The sequence below is a fragment of the Xenopus laevis genome, chromosome 1S (assembly GCF_017654675.1).
Source record: "Xenopus laevis strain J_2021 chromosome 1S, Xenopus_laevis_v10.1, whole genome shotgun sequence".
Taxonomy (NCBI): Eukaryota; Metazoa; Chordata; class Amphibia; order Anura; family Pipidae; genus Xenopus; species Xenopus laevis.
This window is the reverse complement of record NC_054372.1, coordinates 153,512,071-153,533,906: the sequence shown is the minus strand read 5'-3', so window position 1 is coordinate 153,533,906 and position 21,836 is coordinate 153,512,071. Positions and strand designations below refer to the sequence as shown.

At 37.6% G+C, this 21,836-nt stretch overlaps 1 protein-coding gene across 14 annotated transcripts in view; it reads left to right on the top strand.

The window, feature by feature from the left end:
• taok3.S (TAO kinase 3 S homeolog) overlaps positions 1 to 21,836 on the top strand; it is a 113,710-nt gene that overhangs the window by 70,874 nt on the left and 21,000 nt on the right. For all 14 annotated transcript variants that reach the window (XM_041580399.1, XM_018244250.2, XM_041580398.1 and 11 more), the window contains one exon: positions 10,260 to 10,496. In XM_041580399.1, the coding sequence (XP_041436333.1) occupies positions 10,260 to 10,496 (237 nt within the window). The remainder of the gene's footprint in view (positions 1 to 10,259; positions 10,497 to 21,836) is intronic.

Sequence of the window (21,836 nt, the reverse complement as noted above, 5' to 3'; positions counted from 1 at the left end):
TGCTCCACTGGCTTCTTTTTATGACAATATGTTGAAATCCAGCTACTGTTGTACAGTGTTTAATAGGCTCACTAGCTGAGCAGTGTTGGACTGCAGAACCTAAAAATGATTTCTAGGCCAAGAAACACTTCAGTGGTTATAAGTGGATCCTTTGATGAGTTACTAAAGTTAACCTAAATATAAAAATGTAGCTAAAAGTATCTTTGACTAGAATATAATAATGAAAGATAAAGATCAAGTTTTGAAAATTCTAGAAACGGCTTGTTGGTTGAACAATTTCCAACATATTTCAGAACATTTCCAACATATTTCAGACAATTATTGGCAAACTAGTTCTTTACCACTCTAGAATACATTCTGGTAAATCAGGAGTGGGCCTTCCCCAAACTGTCTCAAAAACTAGGATGCACAGAGTTTTAAATATTATTATACCCCGTAGTGTAGATTTGCTTTTGCTGGAATAGGGGTCCCTAGTCTGAACCATGAAAACAGCCCCAAAACATTATTCTTACTCCAGTAAACTGAAATGTAATCTATAAAGGCTGTCGTGATCCAATTCCAGTAACCAACCAAGTTACCAGGGGCACATGGGTCATATCTGTTGCTTTTGAATCTGAGCTTCATACTAAGGATCAATTGCAAACTCACTGAACAGTTATGTTCCATGTGGCCGTCCTTAAAGGAAAACTATACCTCCAAAATGATTACTATAGCAACAAAGTTTATTTCAAATTAAGTGGCATATTAAAGAATCTCACCAAACTGGTACATATATTTAAGTAAACATAGCCCTTTTACATCTCTAACCTTGAGCCACATTTTGTGATGGTCTGTGTGCTGCCGCAGAGATCTCCTGACCAGAAATACTACTGTAACAGGAAGAAATGTGGAAGCAAAACATAGTAAGCAAGGTTGAAAAGACACACGTCCATCAAGTTCAATCTTTTCTAGTTTTTTAATCTGCCTAACTGCTAGTTGATCCAGAGGAAGGCAAAAAAAAAAAGCCTCTCCAATTTGCCTCAGATGGGGAAAAAATTCCTTCCTGACTCCAAAAATGGACTAGTCCCTGGATCAACTTATACTATGAGCTATCTCCCATAACCCTGTATTCCCTCACTTGCTAAAAATCCAACCCCTTCTTAAAGCTATCTAATGTATCAGCCTGTACAACTGATTCAGGGAGAGAATTCCACATCTTCACAGCTCTCACTGTAAAAAAACCCCTTCCGAATATTTAGGCGGAACCTCTTTCTTCTAATCGGAATGGGTGACTTTGTATCAGCTGGAAAGACCTACTGGTAAATAAAGCATTTGAGAGATTATTTAAGGATCCCCTTATATATTTATACATAGTTATCATATCACCCCTTAAGCGCCTCTTCTCCCAATTTGGCAAGTCTTTCCTCATAGCTAAGATTTTCCATACCTTTTACCAGCTTAGTTGCCCTTCTCTATACCCTCTCTAATTCAATAATGTCCTGTTTGAGTGATGGAGACCAAAACTGTACGGCATATTCTAGATGGGGCCTTACAAGTGCTCTATACAGTGGAAGAATGACCCCCTCCTCCCTTGACTCTATGCCCCTTTTAATACAGCTCAAGACCTTATTTGCCCTTGATGCTGCTGACTGGCATTGCTTGCTACAGTCAAGTTTATCATCTACAAGGACTCCAAGGTCCTTTTCCATAATGGATTTGCCTAGTGCAGTCCCAGTAAGGGTATAAGTGGCTTGGATATTTTTACATCCCAGGTGCATGACTTTCCATTTTCAACATTGAATCTCATTTGCCACTTAGCTGCCCAGATTGCCAGTTTGCCAAGATCGTGTTGCAAGGATTCCACATCCTGGATGGAATTAATTGGGCTGGATAGTTTTGTGTCATCTGCAAACACTGATTCATTACTTACAATACCCTCCCCTAAGTCATTAATGAACAAGTTAAATAAAAGTGGACCCAATACCGAGCCCTGGGGGACCCCACTAAGAACCTTACTCCAAGTAGACAATGTACCATTAACAACCACCCTCTGTACCCGATCCTGTAGCCAGTTTCCTATCCATGTGCAAACGACTTCATTAAGCCCAACAGACCTTAGTTTAGAAAGACATCGTTTGTGGGGCACAGTATCAAACGCTTTGGCAAAATCCAAATTGATCACATCTACTGCCCCCCCACTGTCCAGCATCTTACTTACCTCATCATAAAAAGCAATCACATTTGTCTGACATGACCTATTCTTCATAAAGCCATGCAAAAGACAGAACTCTGTCTGTTAATTGGCTCGTGACCTAACAAGTATAGTTTGTTTGGTTTGTTTGTGTGCACCGTGAATCATACGATCCCAGGGGGCGGCCCTTATTTCTTAAAATGGCTATTTTCTATTTATGATTACCCAATGGCACATAATACTAAAAAGTATATTATTGTGAAAATGGCTTATTTACATGAAGCAGGGTTTTACATATGAGCTATTTTCGCAATATATTTCTATAGAGACCTACATGGTTTAGGGGGTATAGTTTTTCTTTAACTCTTAATCAGTCAGCGACTTTAGAGAACTGAAAAGCAGGAAATAGTGTTCTGGCTATTATGTTGGACACCCAGTCACTCCAGCCTTACTTTTGGCTTACTAACTATATTAGAAACATAATTTTTATTTTATACAGCCTATTTATGTACCCAGTTTTTATTTTTACACTATAAATAATACTACTCCTTCACAATTCTGTAGATGTTGGTTAACTCTTTCAACTCCAGCTAATCTCAATTTTCTCTAAATGACGGATGCTGCTTATTAGAGGCATTTCCTGAAAAATCATCTAGTTTAACTTGGAAAACTATTCAATCATGGCCGAAACTATTGGCACCTTTGCACTTTTTAAATAACACCCAAATTACTCTAATAGATGTATCTACGGCAAGCTGAGTTGAATTAACATTTTAGGAGATTTTGCACCTCTCTACTGACAGTTTGGACCACTTCTTTTGTAAACTGCTCCCTGTTCTCCCAGATTTGAAGGATCTCTCCACATGGGCTTAATGTGACTTTGAGCTAGACTCGTTACCAGCAATTTTGCAACAATCCTGCATATTGAAATTATGGTGGTGAATTATCAAGGTTCGAATTTGAATTTTTGCGATGATTCTTATTTTTTTTGCACAAAAACTCACAAATTCGAATTATATTTTCAAAAATATATTAAGTATATTAAATTTATTAAGTAGGGATGCACCGAATCCATGATTCGGTCCTTTTCAGCAGGATTCGGCCGAATCCTTCAGCCTGGCTGAACTGAATCCTAATTTGCATATGCAAATTAGGGATGGGGAGGGGGATCATATGACTATTAGTCACAAAACAAGGAAGTAAAAAATGTTCCCACCCCTAATTTGCATATACAGATTCGGTTCGGTATTCGGCCGAATCTTTCGCAAAGGTTTAGGGGTTCGGCCAAATCCAAAATAGTGGATTCGGTGCATCCCTAATATTAAGCAATAGCAAACCACAAACTTGAATGTAAGAAATTGGCATCTAAAATCTGGTGAGTTCATGTAGAATCAATGAGAGTTGTCCAAGGCAAAATTCAAGCCCTTTTTTTAAATTGGATTTACAAACTCACAAATTCAAGTTTTTTTGTAAGCCTATAAACTCAAAAAATTTGAGATATTAAAAGGTTTTTTTCACAATTGTATTCAATTGTTTTTTTCATAAATAAGCAATCATTCCAGTTTTTTTTTTTTTAAAATTGTGAGTCTTCTTCAAAGTAGAAGTAGAGAACAAAGTTCTCTCAAATTCGAATTTTGATACACCTCTAACTATTCCTGGGAAATTGTGCTTTGGGTCATTGTCCTCCTGGAAGACCCATGATCTTTAGTGGAGACATGTATTTTTGCCAGTGGGTTCAATATGATCTTCTAAAGACATTGGTAATCTCCTCTTTTTATGAGCTAAGGCACCCAAATCCAAATGCAGCAAGTCCCAAAACAAGGAGAATATCCTGCATGATTGACTGTAGGGATGGTTTCTTCAGTTCAGTTCAGTTCAGTTAGATAGATTATAAATTATTTTCTACTTGTGACCCTTTTTCTAATATGAAAGTTTAAAGTTTCACTTTTTCCTCCTTTTCTGTTTTTCTAAAGCGGCTCTGGGAGGGGGGGGTACCAACTCGGTAAATTGTTCTAAATTAATACAGAAGTTGATACATTTCTTATCTTTGGTAGTGATGTGCAGGTTAACTAAAAGTTGCCCTGCAGCACTTGACCCACTCCACCCTGCTCTGATGTCATGGAAGGGAGTGGGACACACAGACACAAAAATATAAAAAGGTGGGAGTGGAGACAGAAGTGGGACACTAGAAGGTCATGGACAGGGAGTTCAAACCCGCCTGTGGCTCGCCAACATTGTGCGGACATTTCATATCAGTAATCTCTGGCCCTGTGGAGTTCCATTAAAGGAAAGCTATACCCCAAAATGAATACTTAAGCAACAGATTAACAAATTAAATGGCATATTAAAAAAATCTTACCCAACTGGAATATATATTTAAGTAAATATTACCCTTTTACATCTCTTGCCTTGAACCCCCATTTTGTGATGGTCTGTGTGCTGCCTCAGAGATCACCTGACCAGAAATACTACAGCTCTGACTGTAACAGGAAGAGGTGTTGAATCAAAAGACTCAACTGTCTTTTAATTGGTTCATGTGACCTAAGAAGTATAGTTTGTTTGTGTGCACGGTGAATCGTACGATCCCAGGGGGTGGCTTTTATTTTTTAAAATGGCAATTTTCTATTTATGATTACCCAATGGCGCATACTACAAGAAAAGTATTTTATTATGAAAATGGTTTATTTACATGAAGCAGGGTTTTACATATGAGCTGTTTGATGCAATGTCTTTCTATAGAGACCTACATTGTTTAGGGGTTATAGTTTTCCTTTAAAGGAAACTATTCCACAGACTGCTGAAAAATGTATCTACTAATGTAGTAAATTTTAATATTTCAGAATATGTACAGTAACTGGATTACTGAGTGGCCAGACAAACACCAGAGGGGGAACAATAACCTTTAAACTTCAATTTTGGAAAAACAATTAAAACATTTTAAAAAAGCAATTTGAAAAAGGATTTTTTTTCTGGTAAACAATCCAAAAACAATTGTACTGAAAAAAATATTTGGAAGATGAACAATCCCTTAAAAGGCTTTATTTCCCCCTCATAAACCGAGGTCATGCACTTCCCTGAAAATTTCATATCTTCTGTCCGCAGGGCTTTCTACTAGAAGGATGTTTGCTTGTTTAGGTGTGTTTTAGTGAACTCTATCCTAGAGGCTACTTTGTGTAGGCCAGCTTTTATTTGTCTAGCAGTTGATTGAGGTTCTTTCACCACAATTTGAGCATTCCTTCTTTACAGATTTTGATCAGTTTTTCTCTTGTGTCCACAACTAGGGGGCAACAGTGATATGATGGACACAGGAAAATGAAGGTCTCTGGAGATAGTAGCCTTAAAGAGACGGTATACCCCCGCCTAGACCAACACGAGTACACTGAATAGGGCTTGTGATAAACATACTTTTTATTGATGTCATGGAAAATCTGATTTTTTTTTTTGTATATTTCTTGAGCTAAACAGTTCAAATGGGAGATTGAAGCTACCCTGGTTTGTCCTATGAGGTAGACCATTAGATTACCTGTATACAACCCAGTCCTTTTCACTCTGTGACGATTTGTTAGCATGAGTCCGTTATATCCCTATAAATTATATCCTTATAAACCTTTCTTAGTGATGTCATCTGTTGTAATCAGTGCTTATTAATGTCATTTTTGCCACGTCTCACTAAAACGTGTTTATTATAATAAATAATGTACTCTGTATTGTAAAATATGATGATATTGGAAGTCACCTCAGAGTTCCATGACATGAAAAGGCAGACATGTATAGGAGTAATGACAGGCAATGTTGTTGCTGGAACAGGCAATTAATGCTGAGTCTTAGCAATTACACATGGGGAGCACCAAAGCACCCACCTAGCCTCCTGATGAATAGTGTGCATGTGCCTTTGGCCTTGTGCTTTTATATAGCCTTGAATCTCCTCTGTGACTTATATTTATTTTATAATAGGGTGTACATTATACACTATATATTGTATGTTCAGCTCAATTCCTGTTCATTATTTTTTTAAAGGGGGTATGCCGCTCTTTTAAGTCTGTGATGTCTTAAAAATATAAATGAATGAACAAGTATGTTATTTTTGACGCATTTGCTTAATTGGTTTTTCGTTATCTAGTAGTATGACTAATTTGAAAAACAGATCATATTTATGCAGAAATACTGAAAATTCCAGTGATCCCCCAACCAGTGGCTCGCGATCACCATGTTGCTCTACAACCCCTTGGATGTTGCTCCCAGTGGCCTGAAAGCAGATGCTTCTTTTTGAATTTCTGGCTTGGAGGCAAGTTTAGCTGTATAAGCAGAACCTCCTGTAGGCTGCCAGTCCACATAGGGGCTACCAAATGGCCACTTACAGCACTTATTTGGCACCCCAGGAATATTATTCATTATTGTGTTGCTCCTGAACTCCTTTTACATCTGCATGTTGCTCACAGGTAAAAAAAAAGGTTGGGGACCCCTGGAATAGACAAACACTGCATTAACTATCAAGATATATACAGAAAAAACTTAAAATCATAGCAAAATTGTAACGAATGTATATTGCAAATTTGCTTGAAAAAAGTTTTCTTTTATTTGGCAAAAATTATTTTTAGGTTGACATTGCCTTTTTAAAGGAGACATTTAGGATATTTAAAAAACATTATTGTTTTGTCGGCAATAATGAATAATACGTAGTGCTGGTTTTAAAAATTATCTTCAAATATGCCCCCTTTATTGGAGCATCTCATAGATCTGTAATCGTCCATGTTTTAAATGGGCGGCATGTCTTAACTGTCCCTGCAAGAAGCACAGTAGGAGGGGGATAGACAGTCACAGCCCTCCAGTAACACAAGCAAAGACAGGCTTCAGTTCCCTAGCAGGTCAGCCTAACTGTTGATTGGTTCCTATCCTACAGTGCAGTGAGATGAGTGCCGCCTGCTCCCCTGCACCGCCAGAGAATTCAGTGGGTAGGACATGGCAGGGTTATTTGGGGTTTTCAATAAACCAGCCCCAAACACATTTTTTCAGCACATTCCTTGCATAGTTAGAAGAGTATAATGCACTGACCGTTTCCTTTTTTACACAATATGTCTCCTTTAAGGCCTGCTTTTTCATCAGTCCCACAGTAATAGTCTAAGGGAATTCCGTAGTGCATCCTGCAAGGCTTATGACAAATGTGGTGTTTAAAGAGGTTCTAAAGGCAAAAAACTGATATTTTGTGTTTCTCTGAGCACACTTACTATTCATTTTCTGTTTTTTTATTACCAGGCTTTTGGTAAAACGGAGAGTCTGCAAGCCTAGGCATAACTGAACCCAGTGCATAGACAATGCAAAGACTTTTTGGTTCACTGATACTTTAGGGCAGGGGTTCCCATCCTCTGTTACCCATGAGTCACATTCAATTTGAGAGTGGCATAATAAAGCAAGCATGACAAAAGTTACTTGGGGTGTTAAATAAGGATTGTTATTGGCTATTTTGGTAACCCCTTTGTTGACTGACAGCCTAAGAAGCTCTGTTTGGCACTACATCTGATGTTATACAACTAAAACTTGTCTCCAAGTCAGGAATTGAAAAATAATTACCTGCTTTGAAGCCACTGGCTGGGGATCACTGATCTAGGGCCTTAAAAAAGAGCTGTTGAGTTGAAGCCCGCCTAGCAGCATAAAACTATAATTGAAAAAGTGCTCAGAGAAGTACACTGTGAAAATTGTCATCAATTTATATTTTTGAGTTTAGACTCCTTTTAAGGGAAACTATACCCCCTTTTTAACATGAGTACATTTAGTTAGGCTTATGTAGAAAAGGTACAGAAATACAAACTGCTAAATAATCACAGTCGAATGTAACCCTTCCATCAATTGTTCCATTAAGAAGTGATGGAACCTGGAACTTAAAATCTGACCCTGAACTTTTTTTTATGGTCAAATCTGTCAAATTCGACTAGGGGGTTATTGAAGTTAGATTCGAGTTTTTCAAAAAATTCGAATTCGATTTGAGATTTATCATACACTGGCCCTTTAAGAACTCGAATTTGACTATTCGCCACCTAAAACCTGTTGAATTGCTGTTTAAGTCAATGGGAGACGTTCAGGGATCAATTTGGAGTTGTTTGCTGCCTCCCTGACATTCAAAATTTTTGGGTCAATCCTATTCACCCTAGTTTGAAAAATTCAGTTTTTTTTAATAAATTTTGATTCATCGAATTTCGAGTTCATGGGAGTTTAGGGGAGTTTTTAAAAACTCACATAAATTCGACCTTTGATAAATAGGCCTCTAACTGTTTAACTATTTTTTCATTTAGTATTTAGAAAAGGAGTCATTTTGCTTTGCATTAAAAATGGAGAATCCGATGGGAGAAGCTATAGTAAAGTCTTGACCATTTATCTTCATAGTCTAAGAAAAGTTCCAGAAAAGGGCAGTGGTTGAGGTAGGCTTCAGTATCAGAGACAATTTCATTAGTTCATTCCTTTATTTAAGGGTTTAGATCTGTTCCTATGTCCAGATATACCATTTATTGGACTGCGAGATAAAAGGACAAGAAAAGGTAAAATCACTGGGCTGTTTGTCACTCATCTGTTATCCAGGGCTGTTTTTTCACTTTTATTTAAAAAATGTATCAGACTGGGTTGCTGTTCAATGAGCACCATGCTACAGTCTTTTCTCAGTAGTTTTCCCCAAAATGTATGTACTGTGCACATGCTTTACAAATCGCTGAAACACAATGCTAAAAACGAATGTTTATATTTAAATATTTTTAATCTGACTGGGGACCCCAAGTTAAGAAAGATTTCATCCAAGTATAACTAAATGTTCCATAAATGTTTGCATATGCCTGTATGCATACAGTATACTGTAATGAAGACCCTAAAGGTGGCCATACACAGGGAGATCCACTTGTTTGTTACCAAACGAGCGGATCTCTCTCTGATATGCCCACATTGAGGTTGCCCAACAATCGGATCAGAATGGAGGCTATATGGGACTGCATCAACGAACAGATGCGGCCACGTTCCGACTGTTTTTTTTTACCCTGCCCGATCGACATCCGGCTGACTTTTGAACGCATGCCAGATGACCTCACACATGGACCAATAAGCTGCCGACTCTGTAGGCAGCTTTTATCGGCCAGTGTATGGGGGGGCTTTAGTAATCGAGGAAGGCTACTATAATCTGTTTGTGAACAGCTTTTTGGTATTAAAGGGGTCCTTGGGGAGGTATTTCTTTCCTACAGAAAGGGTGAGAAATATATAGAACATTACATGGTAGGGTCTAATTCAGTAATAAAGTTATTCAGAAATACATGTTATAGAATACATTTCAGAACTTTGCAATTATTTTACAGACTATATAGACTAGCCATTAGTTTTTTTCATCATATTCTGATTTCCTGTGTAATTCTGTGCAAATCTTGAAAATCTTAATCCTTCATGTGCTGAATTTTTTTACTGCCCATTCTTGATGATTTTATGCACCTCATTACTCTATGTGGCAGTATGATAATGTGAGCATGTTCATAGTTACTCTCTGGGAATAAATGCTATATGTGCGGGTGGAGTATGTTTTTGATTTTTTGTTTAAAGCTGCACTTATTTCTTTGCCCTGTGACTTAAGAGTCACATTTGTAATGACCGTTTTCCTTCATTAAAGCTTTGCAGTGCCCCAAGTAACGTTTAATGAGAATGGAACCAGGGATTCTTCCTGTGCGACTAAATCCCGCTATGATGGCACCTACTGTTCTGTGACTCTGTATCATAGGGCTACTGCATTGACTTGCACTAACAATGTCCATTCAGCTAGCTTTGTAATGGCATTTGACTATCCTAGCACCTTTGCATTGATCAGATTTCACAGATCTACTGCAGAACCCCTTTTCCCCAAACATGTGAGAGGATAAAGCAGATGAGCTGAACCCAGGAGGTGAGCTAGGGAGACTAGATCTACTCTATTTTGCATAGCTGCTGTAACCTGTAAAGTAGTACAGAATCCCAATGCACTGAAGCAACCTGAAGAATCATAAGATTCTTTTGGCCGTACCTGTTTCTCCCACCCACCCCCCAAGAATATCTTTTAAGAAGTAAAAATAAAATATTGGTGTCTTTATAGGTTACAAGGCAGATCCATGAGCATGAGCAGGAGAACGAGTTGCGGGAACAGATGTCAGGATATAAGCGGATGCGGCGCCAGCACCAGAAGCAGCTGATCGCCTTGGAGAATAAGCTGAAGGCTGAGATGGACGAGCACCGCCTTAAGCTGCAGAAGGAGGTGGAGACTCATGCCAATAACGCGTCCATCGAGCTGGAAAAGCTTTCCAAGAGGCAAATCGTAGGCATGGATAAAGAGGTAAGACACGTTGTGACTTCTAATCATCCAGTTAATTATCTGGTAAAAGGTGGGCAAGGCAAACCTATTCTTTAGCAAAATCTATTTTTCACATTCTTTGTGGCCCAACTAGACCCAATCATTATATCATATTTCTGTTGCCTGGGTGGCTTGAATGATGATATGATGGGAAATTGCTTGCACCTGAGTGTTCAGTTTGCTGAGAAATAGAGTTTATAGTGCAGATGTAGGTGCCAAGGTTGTGTACAGTGTGTATTTCTGGTTTTACGTGTCAGTGGGCAATGTATCTTCTAACTTTACCTATATAATGTTGCCAGGAATTGTCAGTGCTCCTTTTATATTGATATAATATGTTATTTCAATTATTCTTTACTTTGACAATTAAAGACTATATTTGCTTAAGCATACAATGGCAATGCAATCTAATGGTTTGTTCCTTATTTTTAGAGAACACTGTAGTTTTTGTTCTTTAGGGGTGCTATTTATATGTTGACTATTTTATATTAATCTGAACTATTTGTAAAACAAATATGTGTAGGAACACAGCAATTTGAGGCAGGTATACTGACAAATCCTAGATCCTTCTCAGTTAAGGAAACTCCCAACACAGTGCCATTTAGTGTATAACTTGCATTTATATTATTTTTGCCAAAATGGAATTCAAAAATGTTCCATTTACCACCACTCTTTGTAATCTATCTTTTAGCCAGTTCTCTATCCAGGTACAAATACTATGTTCCATGCTAACATTCCTTAATTTAACCAGTAACCTTCTGTGTGGTATTGTTTAAATGCTTCAGCAAAGTCTTAAAAAAAAAGTCTCTCTAAAAACAACTTGTTTCTTTAATATTAAGGCTATCCTTTAGGTTAGCCTTTCTCTAAACACAGATAGGAAGCTCTTACTTTTATTTATTTTTTACATATTGTCCATTGGTCTGATTCTGACCTTGAATTTATTTGAAAGGCAAGTACACTTTGTGCACTTTTGTACGTGCAACTTCTAGAACCTTATTGGGCAGGGTCAAAAAGAAAGATTGTCCCCTGTGGCAATAAGCCTGACTGTGTGGAATCATTGCAGTCTATGTAAAAAACAAGTGCTTGTACAATGGGCGGGGCATGGTTTTTGTCATTTGGCCCTGCCTCACAAGTAGGGGGCAAATTTATTATTATTCACATACTTTTTTAGGTTCAAAGTAATTATTTCTTGAAAATAAGAGAGAGCTATTATATTGCTTTGTTGCCCCTCATGCAGGATTTTTATTTATTAGCCCCCCATGCTAACCATACCTGGGCAAGCTTTTTATTTTTGGAAAAAATGTGTACATGGTAAGCAATCACAAAGGAAGGTAAAAACTAGAAAGTGTGCGTAGGGTTAGCACAATAGCCAAATTGAAGAATGCCCCAACTGATATTAAGTCTACTTTAAAGAGGCTATTCTAGATATGGTAGTATTGTAGGGTGCAAACAAAGTTCCCAACAACTCCAGCATAGAGAGAGAGAACCCAGGCCCCCAGTAGAGTTCTCAAGATCATGACTACATAACTTTTCTGGTCTCATTGTTGCATTGCAATGTATTTAGCAGATGGTGGAAGAAAGAAAAGTTCTGTTAATGCTCATCTAAATGTCTTTTTAAGCCGTCTCTCTGATTGGCCTTTTTCTCAAGCTAGTATTTTGTTCACCATGTGAACCCATTCCTAAAACCTCCGTTTTCCTTACAGAAAATCCTTGTATCATTTGCTGTTCGTGCACCTGTTGACTATTGGGCAGCTCGATGGTGCAGTGTTCATGATTTGCTCTTCTAGGGTCCTAGGCAGTCATGAGTTTGTATGTTCTCCCCATAACAAGTTAATTCGTAAAATTGACCACTGTACATGTTTTATGAACATCTATTTTATGTAAAGGACTGATGGCAAATATATATTCTTCCATTCCACCTGAGGAATATGCCAAAATTATTCTATCATTGTAATATTGGTGGATTGCACGGACTAGCAGATCCCCCAAGGACATCCATTTATGAGGCAACATACACATGAGAACGTTAGAGTTTAGTTAAACTTACTATATAGAAAAAGTTAAGGATAGCAGCCCAATACAGAAGCCATACTTCCTTTCCTATCTATTTGCAGTTTGGGTTGTTGCCATGGTACTAGCAGTGGACTATCTTGAGCTCCAACTGGCCCAGAGAGCATATTCTTACCTAGATGTGTGCGTCCTTCAAGTGAGGGGAGCTCTCCAGCTTCTCATGCATAGGGCTACCATCCATGGGATTTATACAAACAACCCATTGCTTTAATAGTTCCATAATAAAGCTATGTTATCAATGTGTTTTAGTACTAACCTGATCAGTTAACTTATGTCCCACAATTTACAGTGCACCACAATCCTCCACAAAAATTCAGATGCATACTGAACTGAACCTAAGCCCTAATTTGCAATTTTTAAGTTGGCAAAAGTAAAGTATTGCATAGAAAAATTGGTGGATTTCCCAGAATCACAGATACAGAAGCTATGGAGCATCCCTTGTGGTTACCCTTTTATTGGCCTTCTCGCTTAGCGATGTTAAAGGGGAACTATCAATCAATTAAAAATTCTGCATTGTGTCTGAAATAATTAAGTTTATCCTTCCTATCCCTCTCTCTGCATATGTTTCTCTTCATTCTGTCTTCATGCAGGAGTTGGGTGTCAGATATGCATTGACAGATCCAATATATCTTATGGTGGGGGAGGCTCAATTAACTAGCAGATGAATTACATACCTCCCAACTTTCCCGTTTTTAGAGGGACCGCTCCTCTTTTGACAGCTCAACCTGCAGTCCCTCATTTGTACTGGAAAGTCCAGTTTTTCTCTGCATTGAACAGCTAGAAAAAGAAACAAAGTTTCTAACTTAATTGGCTTTTGCCAGAGAGCCCAGAACAGCCACAGCTGCTTATAAGATACTTTTGTAACAATTTCAAGATAAGGAAGTAAGTAATTGAAACAATATACCGTAAAATAACTGGTCCCTTGGGAAAAGCTACTCACAGCATAAAGGGCAATTCACCTTTATTAGCAAAACTGTAATAACTAAAAAAAACATAATTATGTTCAAACTTTCATAACCTGCCAAATTTTGTAAAATGAACATGGTAATTAGGGGGTGTGGCCACAAAATGGGCGTGGTCAAAAAATTTCCGCGCTATGCCGCCAACTTTTTTGTCCCTCTTTTTATTTCCAAAATGTTGGGAGGTATGGAATTAGAGTTCACTCAAATAACTGATTCCAGTACAAACAAACTAACAAAACAACTGGTGAATTTAATAGAGTGAGCTCTAATACATCTTCTAGGCAAAAGGAGCCCCCCTATAAGATTTATTGGATCTAACTGTCAATGAATATCTGACACCCAACTCCGGCATGAAGAGAGAATGAAGAGAAACAGATGCTGAGAGGAATAGTGAAAAACTTTTTTTTTTAATTGATTGTATTTAGAAAGTTTATTATTTCAGTATGAGGAAGCATATATTACATTTTTGTTATAGTTCCCCTTTAAATACCTTTTCTGATAGATTGCAGCTTCTGGGGTTGTACCTGACCAGCAAAGAAAGTATTTGCTATCACTGGAAAATGAAAGAATAAGTCTCTGCATGTGTAGCTTTGTGCATGTATACAATAAACATTGGAAATGCAATACAGCATAGGCAAAGAGTTAAACCTGAGGATCATTGAAAGTTATAGAGCCAATGTTAAAATAACACTCCATGCAGATTGTGCTATATTCATCAGATCTTAGGAAGTGATTAATGTATATGGGAAATAAGCCAAAATGAATGCAGTGTCTAATGGAATAACTTCATTGTGTGAACACAGAGGGACAAGTAAATGAATATGTACACAAGCGGAAAATATATATTGAATCGTGAAGAGTGACTTACACTGATGCTCATTGAGGTCCCGTGAGGTTAATGTGCAGAGCCTGAAGATCTAGAACATCTCTTAAAGGGGACCTCTCACCGTAAAAAATAATTTTAAATTCTATTTCATCATGTTAGTCAAGCAAAATAAACTTTACTTACAGTATATAAATTATTTTAATCTTGTTTCTTTGAGTCTTGGAATTCACAATCACAGCAAGCAGGCAGCAGCCATTTTTAAACACTGTTATTAAGGAAAGCTTTGCATTATTCTTGCATAAATCTTGCTTATGCATCAGTATGGAGGGCAAGATGAGCATGCCCATGCACTGGCTACAACATTAGATGGTAAGGAATAGGTGGAGTGCTGTGACATCTATGAAGTGCAGAAAAGAAAGTGAAAGTAATTGCCAGCCCTGCCTCTTTGCCTAAGGCATAGAGGAGGGGCAGGCAGTATATAATTGACAGCTGAGATGTTTAAATGCATTAATAACAGATATGGATGTTTTAATGAAAAAAATTATGTGGGTTTCATGTTCAGTTTGAAAGGGACTTCTGTTATGCAGCTTTTTATGTATAAGTGACGGGTCCGCTTTAATCCAGTACTTGTTTACCATGTAAAAAAAAATGTTTAAAATAAAGGGAGAACCACATCCTAATAATAGATGCTGAATAAGCACATTCTCAAAACTCAATTTGTGGAACAGCATCAATTCTGGCAAGAAGTAAAATTGGGGTTTTACCAGATTGATATTCAAGTGACTCAAATAAGGGTTCTACAATTTGTACTCATTTGTTATGGGACTTTAAAGTGAATTTAAAACCTCTAAAATAAATGAATAATAAATTGATGAGAGTGCTATTCCAAACACTTGCATTTAAAGAAAAGATATCTGATTTTTTCTGTCTTCCCTGAACAGAGCAACACCTGCAGAACATTTAGCGGCAGATTTGTTAACAGCAGAATAATTTGACACACATAGCCAGGCATAACTGTGTAAAAAAACTGCAACTTCCGCTGGAACTTACTTACAAAGGTTTGATGCATTGTAAAATAACAGCAGAAAATCTGGCATTCGCTTGGCATAAAATAACATAAACACCTAGATTAATATGCCATTAATTTCACACAGCTTTTTACACCATTTTCCTGATAAGTTTAGTTACACACAGCATAATAATAGACCCTTTAGCTTTTTTTTCTCCTAGACTTTTCACAATCGATATACTGACCTGCAGGTGGTGCTGCTGTTGCAATATTAAAGGGGTAGTTCACCTTCATGATAACTTTAAGGATGTCATAGATTGTCTAATTCTAAGCAACTTTTCAATTTGCCTTCATCGTCTTCAAAGTTTTTTAATTATTTGCATTCATTTTCTGACTGTTAGTAGCTTTCAAATGGGGTCACTCACCCCATCCTAAACGCAAATGCTATATATGGCAATAGTTATTGCTTTGTTTTATTACTCCTCCTCTTTCTATTCAGACCCTTTGCTAATCATATTCCAATCTCTTATTCAATTCATTGCATGGTTGCTAGTGTAATTTGGACCCTAGCAACCAGATTGCTGAAATGTTGCTCTATGTTCTCAAAGCAGGTGCTTATTTTTGAATTCCTGGCTTTGAAGCAAGGTTTATTTGCATAAAAATTAAGTATAGTGCTGAATATAGCCTCCTGTAGGCTGCCAGTCTACGTAGGGGCTACCAAATAACCAATCACAGCCCTTATTTAGCACCCCACGAGCCTTTTTTAATACTTGTGTTGCTCCCCAACTCTTTTTACATTTCAACGTGGCTCACGGGTAAAAAAGGTTGGGGACCCCTGCTCTACATCATACTAAAATTTAACGAAAAGGTGAAAAACGCCTTTTATTATTGTAGCGCCATACATTTACATTATACAATTCTTTTAGGTGCCTCAAGACAAGAATGTGAGGGGCACTTGTCAATCAATTTTCCATGTCAAGAACAAGGAAAATAGGTAGATAGGAACCTGCTGGTGGCAGAAAGCAGTCACATACAAAACCCTAGACACCAATAGGAAGCTACTAGTGGATTGCAATTCCTACAGAAAAGGAGTGTTAGCCCTAAATTAGAAGGCCTTACTCTACCAAACTCAACATATAATCGAAAAAGGAAACAGAAATTGGCTCACCACAGACTCCCAGATCGTTGGACAGCATTTCGTTCTTTTTACAAGAAATGATACTCCACCTCTACAACTTGCTTCATGGTCCAACTAACTCAATACCTAAATACTATTCCTATTTAATCTCTTTTACCAAGTGATTGTGCATGCATTGATGCCATGTATAAAGAAAAGGTAATTGGCACTCAAAAAATACACAAAGGCCATGTAAAGTTAATGAAAAAAGTAGCTATTCATTTATAACATTGATAAATTTACACAGCCTTTGTTTATTCAAATTCCATTACTCAGTCATAGTTAATAATTCTTTACATTCAATATTTCAGAGTTGCTGATAGTAGTCATTCCACAATCACAGAGATACTTCCACTTTTCATATTGTCTCATTCCACTCCTCAACACAGATGAAACTTTTTGTCAGAATCATTACTAATAGGCTCCAGCAGGTTGTTCCACACCTTATTTACCCAGACTTGGCAGACTTTTTACCAGTCTCCAAATCTCCTATGCAAAGAATGGCTCTATTGACCTTGCTGGGGTTAGCTAAAGAGTTTGACTCTATGAAATGGGACTTCCTGTGGAAGATCCTCCTAACCCACATCCCAAATTACAGTCAACAGATTCACCTGTTCCTTGTTCTCAAGGGGGTACACAAGCAGTGGCATAACTATAGAGGGAGCAAACCTCACTGCTGTGTGGGGGACAGGGGTCATGGTCTGAGTACACCACTGGGCACAATATATCCAGTTTTATTTGCCCTAGCAATTGAGCCATAGACAGTCCCCCTAATCAAGGGCCTAATATGCAGGGCAATCAGCAAAGAATATCACTTTATGACCTCTTGCAAATCACAGAGAATTATTACTGGCTTTGTTTTAATAGATTTGGTCATTTCTCTGATACTCTGGGAGAAATCCTTATTATTCCTATTTTTTTCCGATCGACCATTACACCTACCTAAATATGTTTACCTCAAGCTCAGCCTGCTACACTCTTCCCCGTATTAAGATTATGAAAATTCATACAGACAAAGACAAGAGGTTTTCATGTCCTTAGCATATTGAGTATGAGTGAGTACAGAAGACCTTTTTGTATGAATTTTGTCACAGCCTTATTGCACCTATGCCTAATAGTTTGAAATTTGGTGGTGGGCACAACTTTGAATTTTTTCCTAATCCCTTTCCTATGGAATAACAATACCCTGACTCTCCTGGACCATAACTAATTGGTCCACATGAGGATTGAGGCCTGGCATTCCCAAACTTCCACATTTATTACCTCACCCCACAAATGCATTGCCTGTTTTGGTGCCAGGTTACAACAAATAATTGCCAATGATCTTTGTCTCCGATGCATATTGGCCTTGACTGACTTTTTCCATATGATTTACCTCAATTTTAGACAGGAGTTTTTGACATTTTGGTGACCAATCTTGCTTTTCCCAGAGTGGTGACAACAGCCTTTTACTATTAGGTATCCTAGTCAGTGTTCTACTGCTTGGTATCCTACACTTTTATTTCAAATACTATTCTACAGTAACAAAAAGCTATAGCTATGTATCCTCTGTTAAGGCTTGGCTGCAATTAATAAATATTTTGGTTACCCTATGTAAACTTACATATAAGACCAGAAGCTTGATTAAATTGTGGGATGCTGGGGTGATTTTGATCTGCCAGCTACCTCACTTCAAACTTAACATATACTACCTTTCTGTTTCTATTCACATATTACATTCAAGATTACCTCCACTTTTGCAACATCCTACCTAAACCTATTATAGTTAATGTTTATATTATCCCCATCTCGTTGTGTAGTGCAGTCCAATTTTGTTATATAACTATCTATCTACCTCATGTACCAATTATATACGTTTTTGTGTATTATATGTTTTTGAAATTCAAATAATCATATTACTTGCACACTTCATTTCAAATGCTTGTAAAGTACCACATCCAGTTAGCAGAAAGCAAAGCCCTCTTGACTGGTTGCCATATACCCGGGAGTAGTTATTTGATAGACTTCCGATATACTATTTATAGGAATGGCTGTCTATCATCCTCAGGCATTTTCATGTATATAAATTAATGAAGTGTTTTCAATACTTTCTCTGGCTTTTTCCTATCTAGTTTATCTATGGCATATTAACATACTTTATCAGCCTACGAAGTTGGGGAGGTAATAATTGCCTTATCATTGCCAATTTGATTGTCACCTTTACAGAATTGTGTTTTTGCCACCATATGTAATAGTGATCGAATTTGTTTTAATAAAACATTTAAAGTTTTAATAAATAATGCCCTTAATATATAACTGTACACCATAGGAAATCAAAGTGGTGGTTTTAGAATTTGGATGTGTGACCACAGGGGTAAAAAATTGCCAGCGCTCGGTCTAAAGCACAATCCGGAGTTGACAAGCTGCTATAAATGATAAAAAGCCAATATTTGTACACAAAAAGAATGATTGCCAGCACCAGCTCATGTGCCTCGTCAAGGACCGCCATTGTACTGGAGTCATTCGCTATCTTAGAATGCTCACAGATAGTGTAGGACTCGCATACAATGAGTGGCCTTGACGTGGCACGTGAGCTTACATATTTTGGCCAAAGTACGGTCCCAAAACTTAAGTTTTTGTAATAATTATTTTTAAAGGCAAACAATACAATAACATCTAGAAGCTGGCTTAAAGGAAAACTATACCCCCAAAATGAACACTTAAGCAACAGATAGTTCATATCATATTAAGTGGCATATTAAAGAATCTTACCAAACTGGAATATATATTTAAGTAAATATTGCCCTTTTACATCTCTTGCCTTGAGCCACCATTTCGTGATGGTCTGTGTGCTGCCTCAGAGATCACCTGACCAGAAATACTACAACTCTAACTGTAACAGGAAGAAGTGTAAAAGCAAAAGACACAACTCTGTCTGTTAATTGGCTCATGTGACCTAACATGTATGGTTTGTTGGTATGTTTGTGAGTACAGTGAATCCTACGATCCCAGGGGGCGGCCCTTATTTTTTAAAATGGCAATTTTCTATTTATGATTACCCAATGGCACATTCTACTAGAAAAGTATATTATTATGAAAATGGTTTATTTATATGAAGCAGAATTTTACATAAGAGCTGTTTTATGCAATATCTTTTTATAGAGACCTACATTGTTTGGGGGGTATAGTTTTCCTTTAAGGGGTTTATTGCCAGAACCATATATTTTACAGTGTATTGCCATACCCCGTGAGGAGCCGTAGCAGCTTCTAAATGCAACAATACTAGTTGAACCCCAGCTGCAAAAGTGAACTGATAAGCAGATGCCAAGTTTATGGCCCCTGCATGCAACACGCACACCTTAGTAGCTGATCTCAATATTACTAACCAAATTATTATAACAATGATACCACTTCGTCTGCATTATTTTTAAGTGAAATAAAATATAATGCCCGCTATTCTACATTTAAACATTTGGCATAAAACGGTTTCAAGATCCAAACTGTCAGCCATGAAAATGTGATCTATTATAATATTATGCAATTAGCCTATTTGTATTTATGAAAATATATTTTTAAAGATTAGCTTACTTTGGGGCTTTTGCTGCACATAAATCACAAACAGTGTAACAGTGCAATTTGTACCACTAGTTTGTATGTTTTTTTTTTTTTTGTCCCCCTACAATTCCATCAATAGTGATGGATTTAACACAATAGCACCTGGTGCATTAAAAACCCACGCAATTACACATGTACTTCAATGCAAATCAGACTCGGTGGCACAGAAATTCTTCAGTGCCCAGAGACGTGTGGGAATCTTGTTGTTGCACCCAATAACAAGTGATAAGTTGTGCTGTTATGCAATCGATGACACGTCTACTTTTACAAAATAAAAGTTGTCACGGGTTATTTTGAATTCTACCATATGTCTTGGCTTTGTAATCCAGCATATCCTTACTTTTATACAGCTGTGGGTTTTAAATCTGCACAATTCACGAACCTTCATAAAACTATTCATAGTTACATAGTTACATAGTTAAATTGGGTTGAAAAAAGACAAAGTCCATCAAGTTCAACCCCTCCAAATGAAAACCCAGCATTCATACACACACCCCTCCCTACTTTTAATTAAAATTCTATATACCCATACCTATACTAACTATAGAGTTTAGTATCACAATAGCCTTTGATATTATGTCTGTCCAAAAAATCATCCAAGCCATTCTTAATGGCATTAACTGTATCAGCCATCACAACATCACCCGGTAGTGCATTCCACAACCTCACTGTCCTGACTGTGAAGAACCCTCTACGTTGCTTCAAATGAAAGTTCTTTTCTTCTAGTCTAAAGGGGTGGCCTCTGGTACGGTGATCCTCTTTATGGGTAAAAAGGTCCCCTGCCATTTGTCTATAATGTCCTCTAATGTACTTGTAAAGTGTAATCATGTCCCCTCGCAAGCGCCTTTTTTCCAGAGAAAACAACCCCAACCTTGACAGTCTACCCTCATAATTTAAGTCTTCCGTCCCTCTAACCAATTTAGTTGCACGTCTCTGCACTCTCTCCAGCTCATTTATATCCCTCTTAAGGACTGGAGTCCAAAACTGAACTGCATACTCCAGATGAGGCCTTACCAGGGACCTATAAAGAGGCATAATTATGTTTTCATCCCTTGAGTTAATGCCCTTTTTTATGCAAGACAGAACTTTATTTGCTTTAGTAGCCACAGAATGACAATGCCCAGAATTAGACAACGTGTTATCTACAAAGACCCCTAGATCCTTTTCATTTAAGGAAACTCCCAACACATTGCCATTTAGTGTATAACTTGCATTTATATTATTTTTGCTAAAGTGCATAACCTTGCATTTATCAACATTGAACCTCATTTTCCAGTTTGCTGCCCAGTTTTCCAGTTTAGACAAATCACTTTGCAAAGTAGCAGCATCCTGCATGGAACCTATAGTTCTGCACAATTTAGTATCATCTGCAAAAATAGAAACAGTACTTTCAATGCCCACCTCCAGGTCATTAATAAACAAGTTGAAAAGCAAGGGACTTAGTACAGAGCCCTGCGGTACTCCACTAACAACACTGGTCCAATTAGAAAATGTTCCATTTACCACCACTCTTTGTAGTCTATCTTTTAGCCAGTTCTCTATCCAGGTACAAATACTATGTTCCAGGCCAACATTCCTTAATTTAACCAGTAACCTTTTGTGTGGCACTGTATCAAATGCTTTAGCAAAGTCTAAGTAAATCACATCCACTGCCATCCCAGAATCGAGGTCTCTACTTACATTCTCG